Below are 10137 nucleotides of genomic sequence, written 5' to 3' on the forward strand. Positions count from 1 at the left end.
CAGTGAAAGCAATGAAGATTTTGAACTAAACTAAACAACAGTAAACCTTTTTCTTATTTTGATGTTTTGAGCTCTTTTGTGTTTAGAACAATATATACTAATTTTTAAAGTATCAAATTTAATTTTTGTTCAATAAAAATCTTTCAAATGCGACTGCAGCTTTTTTTCCCCCAAATCTTTGTCTTCAAAATAAGGGTGCATCTTATATTCCTAAAAATACGGTGAATATTAAATATCAATGTCATATTTATATAAATATAGATAAAAGCTTCATAGCCTGTTTTCTTACATCAGAATTTCTTCCTTTTTATCAGTCAAGAAACGAAAGTAGTCAGCAAGACGTTTTTGCATCAGCGCAAGCCTCAGCCAGGCTCGAGCACGACCAAGATGTGTCCTGCAGTTAATGACAGCATTTAAAACAATAAAAGTATTGTCTCCTGAGAGATGTACAATTTTTAAAATCAATAACAGAAAAATTTTTCAAATGATATAAAACAGAACATGCACATAATTATTTAGGATTATAGATATTGAATATATTAAAGACCACACACCTGAAAGTTCATACATCAAAGATCAGTATGTTTTAACACATTTGTCAGGTGAGATGAAAATATTGTGAAACATGAATCTAGAATGTTTTTCTAACACAATTGTTGTAAGTACTAATACACATCATAATTTCAAGGAAAGAATCTGTCTTCTGATACTAATACACATCATAATTTCAAGGAAAGAATCCGTCTTCTGATACTAATACACATCATAATTTCAAGGAAAGAATACATCTTCTGATACAAATACACATCATAATTTCAAGGAAAGAATCCATCTTCTGATACTAATACACATCATGATTTCAAGGGAAAAATCTGTCTTCTGATACTAATACACATCATAATTTCAAGGGAAGAATCCGTCTTCTGATACTAATACACATCATAATTTCAAGGGAAGAATCTGTCTTTTGATACTAATACACATCATAATTTCAAGGAAATAATCCATTTTCTGAAACTGCAGTTGCTTCTTTTAAGTATTGCTCCTCATACTGACAAACCTTTAGTAACTCAGTTCAGGGATTATTGTCTGAAATTTTATTATATATCTTCCTTTACCATATTATTTCCTGAATAAAAAACTTGAGCATATTTCTTTTTAAATACTTCAGCCATTAATGGTTCCCTCTAAGTTGTTTATGCTGAGAATAACTACATAACAAAATATGAAACTATTAAAAAAATAACTTTTAGTATAAAGTGTGAAATTTTAGTCAATTATACCAACGTTTTTGGTGCTTTCTTTGGTCCTTTTGTAGATTACCCTATACTTTTTAAATTGTGATTTGTTTTTCAAGTTGAGAAATCTATTTCCATTTTTTTCTTCTCCTTTATCTAGCATACTTAGCACTTTTTATTGGGAGGACTGGAAAGTTGCCTTGTTTTCTCCTTGCTCAAGGTGTTCATTTAAAACTATTCACCTTATGTAACTCAAACAGAAAATGTTGAATTTGGAACCAATAAGACACAAGAGATGAAATTTCAATCTATATCTGAAAGAAACAGTAGGTATCTCTCCAATCTGAGAAAAAATGTAATATTGTATGACTATGATGATATCTTATCATCAGTGACCTAGAATTGAGTTGTTAAGCATATTTCACAAGTTTAAATCTGTGAGAGAATGAACTGAGGAGACTGAAAGCTCACAGTTCAGCATAGTTTCATATTGGTCAATAAATCACAGTTTTTTCCCAGAAGTAATGATGAACTTGGTAGGACCATGAAAATGTCAGTTCAACGTACTCTTAGGTGTTTGACTCTTCAAATTTTATTTTTTGCGAAAACTTTTGAATCATAGTGCTCACTAGAACTCAGGTTCATGTCACATGTGCTGCCTTCAGGATGGCTCAGAAACTAGTTGCAGAAATTCTCCGAGAATTCAAGTCTTCCAATCGACACATTGCAATGCCAGATTTGAAAAATCCGTTTAATTCCTCAATAGTTTCAGAATTGTCGAATTTGAAAGAGTGGTCCGTGAAAAAGTGGTGGAATGTGGATTGGGAACTCTCCAGGTTTAAATCCCACTAAAAATGTTGAATCTATCGTTCAAATGCACAGAAGAAATGTTGGAAACTTTGCCTGAATGCGAGAGACACAAACGTGAAACCTTGATTTGTGTTCTTACTGATGTGCTCACAGAGACAGCCAAACAACAGACATGTTTGTTGCATTGTTGAAATCTTTTGCAAATCGATTAAAATTCATGTGTGAGAACAATGGTAGCCCAATCAAGCGATACTGATACTTGGAATTACTTATTTGATTGAATTAAAATCTTATTTTACTTTGTTATGCTCTCAGGGAAAAAAAGGGTTATTTATTTTGCAACACCCCTTATCAATCTAAAATATTATAATATCAATCATTAGTTTATGGAAATTGTTCAAACTGTGTGTTATTACAAAGAGCCAGAATACACCATTTTTTCTTCATAAAGACATAAATGTACACAGTAAAATTGTTTATAGATCTCTTATACATACTTTACAGTTGGCAGTTCTCGCACACTAGACGTTATGTCAGAAGCTTCAGGCATGTACTTCTCTACTGTTTCTAAGAGGTTCCATAACTCTTTTTTTGGTCCAAGAAGACCTTTCTTAGCTGGAAAAAAAGGAAAATATAGTGCTCTCATAGACTCTTATGTAACTGTAAGAAAAGTCTCTTAAGTGGAAATTACAGATTACAATAAATATTTTTCTACTGCTTATAGTAGATTTAAAATTTTTTATACAAATCTGCAGTAATCCTTTTATTTAAAAAAATTGTTACATGATTTTTTAGAACTTGTGCTATTTTTCCTAAATCTTACAGTCAACAATTTCACAGTTCCAGATATCAATGTATATATACCTTGAAACTACAGACCATTTCACATATCAAATATATGTACATCTTGTAACTACAGACCATTATAGATATTGCTAATTCAAAAGGACATTGTACTCAAAATGTCTGAATGCAAAGGATGTCAACTTGTATTCTGCTTTAATATGAAAGTTATGTTCTAAATAATACAGTTATCAGAATTATTTGCAAGTTACTACATAAAACTAAACATGATATGAAATAAATAAGATGATTCAACACATCTATAGAAGAAAGTTACTAATGACAACCTTCAACTTACGCATAAGCCCATGTCTCATCACATGTTCCAGTAGGATGAAGAAATGGTTCAAAGAAACATGGTCAGAGTCTAACATACGACCATACTTCAGGGATGATTCTATCAGTTCCTTCACCACAAGCTTCGTTACATTCACAAGGTTGGAACGTTCAATGGCAATAGGGTCTTTCTCTGCAAATATTAAACAAACAAATATATACATATTCCTCACACACCTAATTAAAGTGAAGAAATCAAATACATTTAAAACATAAAGAGCTTGGCTAAGTTCTTACACAAAGTTTCATTTCTTAATAAATATTTCTAACTTTAGTAGGAAAATATCAATTTAAAGTACTGCAGTACTATACATTGGTGAATAGCTTCATTCCAAAATTACCAGGTTCAAATAATCATACACCATGAACTTACAAAAATGCCACTGTAAAAAACTATTCTTTAATACCCTATGGGTGTTTTCCATTGTTCTGTTCTCTTTTTTTTCTTGCTCCTAGGAATCAAAACCAGCTGACCTGATAACTCACTGTTCACTTTGCACTCTGCTATTGTAAAGTACTAGTGTTAAACAGCCTTATGTATTCACCATCACAAAATTTATAAAGCTAAAAATTTAAGATACACTATCTTTGAACATTTTATGAAAAATTCTATTTTCATCAGTTTCTCAGTAAATATTTTTGAAATTGTTATCATAAAGGCATCTTGTTATATATTTTCCACATATCAGTTTTACTTAGGTTTTATAAGCTGCAATATTAGTTATGATGTAGAGGAAATGAAGTCCCAGCTACATTAACCATAAGTCTGAATCACACATCTTCATGCTGTATTCACTCTTGTGGCTACCACCCTACAAAACCGTATAAACTTTCAATCAAGTTTCACAGTCAGTTTACTTATATTCTATAACCTCTTACTTAAAAAAAAAAAAAATATATATATATAAGCAGGGTCTAGCAACATTTTACTTACAAAACAACCTGCTCTATTACTCTTAACTTATTTACAATTACACCGAAGTTACACAAGATTATACAAGTATGATTTAATCATACATTTTTTTACCTATAGATTTCTGTTTCAGAAATTGTAGTTTAATCATAAACATCACAATGATACAAAATGTGTTTAATAAACACTTCACAACAGCATAGGTTACATGTTCAGTATTTTGAAAGCAAACCACTTTTAACAACTTTCAGCATATATCTATCATTATTAACTTCTGTACACTGCTAAATGTATTCTTAGTCACTGCCTACTTAACAAAGCCTGCAAGAACTGCTCTACATATTTAACACCTTTAATATTTCCCAACTTCAAAATTAACTTAAAACACAATGGCTATCATAAACATCTACTGGACAGTAAACCACATGTTTTCAAATAATAGATTTGTCAACTTACCTAAATCAGCTTCTTAGCTTAAATGTCTGATTTATTCATGTATACTACATTTTGGCTATTAAAGTTTCATTGTCAGAAACTAGTTTAAGAGAATTATTACATTAATACTACCCTCCCTATAAATATAGATTTAAAGATTGAAAAATAATGTGAGGTTATAAACATATATATATTTCTTCTCAAGACCTTCTATTTAATCTGGCGACTTTCAAACTATCCATACTCTTATTCAAAACTTATGAAAGACACATGTTTGTGTGCAAGTTAGATTCCCCTGTAATAAACATGTAAATAGAATTAATGTCTAGACTACCAGCAAAATTCAGTGAAATCATTCGCAATAAAAATTTTTTAATTTATAATAAAGCATGTTTTCAATAATTTTAATTCAGAGTTCACTATTTAACTCATTTTCAAGTTGTCATATCCTGTGTTTTTAACATTCTGCACATGATGACCTTGACACCTGTTTTGGCCTTTGATTATTTTGAATTTCACCAAAGCTACATGAGGGCTATCTGCACTAGCCGTCCCTAATTTAGCAGTGTAAGACTAGAGGGAAGGCAGCTAGTCATCATCACTAACCTCCAACTCTTGGGCTACTCTTTTAACAACGAATAGTGGGATTGACCGTAACATTATAATGCCCCCATGGCTGAAAGTGCAAACATGTTTGGTGGAACAGGGATTCGAACCTGTGACCCTCAGATTGCTAGTCAAGTGCGCTAACCACCTGGCCATGCTGGACCATTTTGGCCTTTGAATGTGATCGTAAGATCAAGGTCCTTACCCAAAGCATTTCAAATTTAGTGTTTTGTTGTATAAACATAAGCAATCAATTTAAATATAATCACTAATGTATTCAATTATAAATGTTTCAATTAATTCCTATAGTTCATTTTGTTTAAATATATTCATGATTTAAGAAAATATATTTTTACTATGAAGTAAAATGAAATGTAAAATTTAATGCAGCATTTAAAAATTCAAATTCACTGGAATATTAGATTACATAAATTATCTTTATAAACTTGTATGCCAAAACATCCATTCTCTACCTACATCGATATTATAGATGTTAGTAGATGGTACATGAATGAATTATCAATTTTAATGCACTCAATAAATTGTCGAGATTTCGTGTTTGTAACCTATATAAAACGTAATATGAAAGGATACATAAAATAACAACAGCCGAAACATTTAACTGAAACATGTCCTGTTCAATCTCGATATTACGATATGGCTAGCATACAAAACACAGCAAACAACACATGAGCGTAACTGATCAATTTCCTTCAACACCAAATGTCTAATCGACATGGTTGGAGAAAAGGAACAGTTGATACCATAATTTCTTAGAGATACTTCGTTAACCTTTAATTCACGTGGTTCTGTTTTTTCTGTAAATACTTCATCAGCCATGAAATTGTTCCCTGCCCTTTTATAACGACGCTACGAACAAGCATGTAGGTCGTGAAACCACGATTTATTTCAAAATGCATATTTTTACTACTAAGTATTGCATTGGTGTACACAAACAAAACAAGGAAAAATATGTGTTCATCATAGATCTGCATTCCTTCCTTTAGTTTTGAGTTTTTCATTAAAAAACTAGGTTAATAGAGAAATTCAATAAGAACATTTATTAACAGAATGACATCAAATATTATTTACTGGAAAATTATATTAGTTAGCAGGGCAACAAGGAAACTGTATAATAGAAATAAAGAATATTTCAGGGAGGTCAGATCAAAAGGGTTAAGGTTTAGTTTGTTTAAAATTTCACACAAAGCTACTCGAGTGCTATCTGCACTAGCTGCAACTAATTTAGCAGTAAACACCACCAACTCTTTTTACCAATGAATAGCGGGAATGACCATAACATCATAACGCCCCATGGCAAAAAGGGCGAGCATGTTTGGTTGCGAGGATTCAACCCCCCTCAGTGGCTCAGCGGTAAGTCTGGAGGCTTTAAATGTTAAAAAGCGAGTTTCGATTACCCATGGTGGGTTGGTTGTTTTAGAGCAAAGCCACATTGGAATATCTGCCATAGCTACTGTGGGGAATTGAACCCCATATTTTAGCATTGTAAGTCCGTAAATTTATCGCTGTTCCACCGAGGGACGTGGGCATAGCACAGACAGCAAATTGTGTAGTTTTGTGCTTAATGAGAAACAAATAAATTAAAGATGTCTATTTTTTTTTAAATTACAAAATAAGTTTAATGTTTGTTTAGGATAGAAATAATGAAACTCCACCCTCTGCTCTTTACTAAAACAAGAGGGAATCCTCAACAGCCACGGCACTTGAAAGTCTTCTAGGCAGGATTACAGTAAATTAACCTACAAGACATTTCTTTTTTTTCTTTTTATTAGATAAATTTTTGTGTCACCAATACCAAGTGAACCCCATATTTTAGCATTGTAAGTCCGTAAATTTATTGCTGTCCCACCGAGGGACGTGTGCATAGCACAGACAGCAAATTGTGTAGTTTTGTGCTTAATGAGAAACAATTTTATTACTCACCAAGATCTCTACCTGCCTACCCTCAAATTAAAATTCTTTTAGGCAGAATTAAAATAAATTGATCTATGAAACCTTGAGCATTGTCATATACATCAATCAAAAGTGTTTGACCTCATGAGTGAAAAACTGTAATTAGATCTCAAATCGGTGAAGAGATGAGGGAGCTATGAGCTAAAAGTTTGTTCTTGAAAAAAAAAAAATACTTGGAGCCATACCATTGTTACGTCTCTGTATGTTTGCTTGTTAATTCTTACAAGATACAAGTCTTTTTCTTTATAAAACTTGTTTATTCTTCCCCAATACAAGTTTGTAATGTACTTAATTTTCACAGTGACACACACTATAGTTCACAATAATTCACTCACTTTCTATCGCGCTTAGACTTAATTGTCCGTCCCCGCAAACTATAATTCCGATCTCTGTGTCTGCTATCCTCAGTTCCTGCCGACCATAACCACTGTCTTTCTTTCTCTCTGCCTGCTTCGTCTCCGCTACGTCTCTGTCTTTGTCTCCACTATTGCTTCAACTCCGTCTGTCTCTCTCACTGTCTAGCGCACTTATATAGGATAATACTGCCTGTTCTAGAAACTTCTAAGACTCTCAACACGTGCTACCAGCGTCAGTTGACGCAACGCTGTCATAACACACTAGCGAATCTTCTAGAATACTCGTCACGTGACCCCCACTGTCGTAACACCATGAACCGCTTGTCGCAGCTAAAAAACCCCCAACGAGCTAAATTTTTATTCATACTTCCATTAAAAGTTGCATAACAGTTGTTTCATGAAAACCTAGAGTTCTGATCATTAAATTGGCATGAACCTTTAGCATGCTATCTACAAGTTAAAACACTAATACAATGAGCTGGATATAAATATTGTACAAAACAAAACACATAGTTATATAAATAGCAGGCTATCATTCATTTGTGTAGAAAAAAGTTTTGATTAGGGAAGGATAGGTTATCTCAGAAAGGAAGTTTAGGGTCAAAGAGTGAGAGCAAGAGAAAAGAGAAATTCCTCCTTGTGACACTTGAATTTGTGTTGTGAAACTTAAACTGTAACAAAATTCATTCATGCATCCTATTGGTATGAAACTGTGGCTATGACTCACCTTGGTCAGATTTTGATGGGAGTGGGGCGGGGGAGCAGCAAATTAAGTTCATAGATGGTATTTGGTTTTTGAAATATAATCTATTTTGGGAACATTTTCTCTCAAGATTTCTTACATTACTTAATAAGAATTCATATATTTCAAACTACACAAGTTATGTATATATCTCAAATTAAACAAGGAGGTGCAAATTCCCCTTGTTCTACATAATTGAGGCCCTGTGATTGCAGATATGGAAGGCGTAATTAATATATTGATAAGTTAAAATCTCTTTAGGAAATGAGATCAAGAGCTGAACTTATTGATTATTCAGGGGATATGGTATATTTTTGCCATATTCTGAAGACAACAGGATGAGTTATATCAGTACAAGAGTATTAAGAAATTATGAATTTTAAAATTAAGTAGGGATCCTGCAATAAAAATTAGTGAAACGAATTAAAACCACAATCACAAATATATAAAATATGATCCTTACTTTGGACTACAGATAAGTGTATAAAGCTGCCAAAGATTTACGAGCCATTGCATCATTTCTGAGGTCACCTGGGAGTTGACTGTAAAGCTAAACAAAGGCTATCTATGCTAGCTATCCTTAATTTAGCAGTGAAAGACTAGAGGGAAAGTAAATATTCATCATCACCTGCCAACAACTCTTGGACTAATGTTTTAACAACGAATAATGGGATTGACTGTCAAATTATAACACCCCCAAGGCAAGCATGGTGGGAAAGGGATTTGAACATGCGACCCTCAAACTGTGAGTCGAGTGTCCACTTGGCCAGGGAGTTGAAATTGTGATCCCTATGTCTATGTCTGTTACAAAGTTCGTAAAAAAACTAGAAATATAATTTCCATATTCAGGTCGGAAAATGAAAAATCAGAAAGTAGACAATGTAAGTTGACTATCCAGGTGAGTCTGCAAGAAGATAAACAAAATGTCAGTAGGTCATTGTTATTCGAAAACTCTAAGATGCTTGAAATTTGAGGAAGAGGGGTATCGAAGTATTCTGTCAATTTAAATCAGCTTCAGTTTAGTAATCTCCAGAATCCTTCAATTTCTAAACTGCTGCTCATTCTTAACTCGATCTACCATCACAAATTTGTTGACTGTGACAACAACATGACACTTAAATAACTCAATGAGTTCTCATGTTTACAATAAATATCTTCTTTTATAGGCGTAGACAGCCACCTATTGGATATTTCTCAAGACAGTTAAAACACGTTAACTTGTATGTGTGGCAAATGACTATTTACTCTTCGGGACAATATTCATTAATATATATACACACATATATATACTGTTGCATCAGCGAGATCACGTGACTATTGTCACGCCACCTGCTTTCTGGAACTATCCCGTTCCTTTGGGAGTGCTCTAGCATTTACTAGATATATGTTGTCTGGTATATATAAGACGCTCACAACGTGACGGGATAGTGTGCGTGTAGGTAGAGAGTAATTGAACTGCAGTCAGAAAGTATTGTTGAAGTTAACGTTCATTGTTAAAACGTTGTTATTGAGCGACTGTTGAAAATAAGTGTATCGGTAAAGTTATATTCAGAAAGAATAAACCAGTTTTATTAAGTAGGGCTTGTGTCGCTAAAGTTTCGTCGGAACGAAGTTATGGAAAATCAATTAACGACTGGAGGTGTAACAAATTGGTGTCAGAAGTGGGATAAAAAAAAATGGAAACGAGAAGCGGCAAATCAAACTACAGCATAGCAGACTTGATGGCAGCAATAGAGGAACAGCAAAAGAAACAAGAAGAACGAGAAATTAAACATGTAGAGAGATTACAGCAGTTGTTGGAGGAAAAGAAAAGAAACAAGAAGAAAGATTACAGCAGTTGTTGGAGGAAAAAAGAAAGGAAACAAGAAGAACGAGAAAAGAAAC

The 10137-nt window shown here is 33.1% G+C and overlaps 1 protein-coding gene across 1 annotated transcript in view; it reads right to left on the reverse strand.

The window, feature by feature from the left end:
- LOC106461669 (RUN and FYVE domain-containing protein 2-like) overlaps window positions 1-10137 on the reverse strand; it is a 100734-nt gene that overhangs the window by 65759 nt on the left and 24838 nt on the right. Inside the window, exons 3-5 of the mRNA XM_022388689.1 lie at window positions 3190-3360; window positions 2546-2663; window positions 290-394 (exon numbers count right to left, since the gene is read on the reverse strand). Coding sequence (XP_022244397.1) covers window positions 290-394; window positions 2546-2663; window positions 3190-3360 — 394 coding nt within the window. The remainder of the gene's footprint in view (window positions 1-289; window positions 395-2545; window positions 2664-3189; window positions 3361-10137) is intronic.

The sequence above is a fragment of the Limulus polyphemus genome, unplaced genomic scaffold, assembly GCF_000517525.1.
Source record: "Limulus polyphemus unplaced genomic scaffold, Limulus_polyphemus-2.1.2 Scaffold1008, whole genome shotgun sequence".
NCBI classification, from domain to species: Eukaryota; Metazoa; Arthropoda; class Merostomata; order Xiphosura; family Limulidae; genus Limulus; species Limulus polyphemus.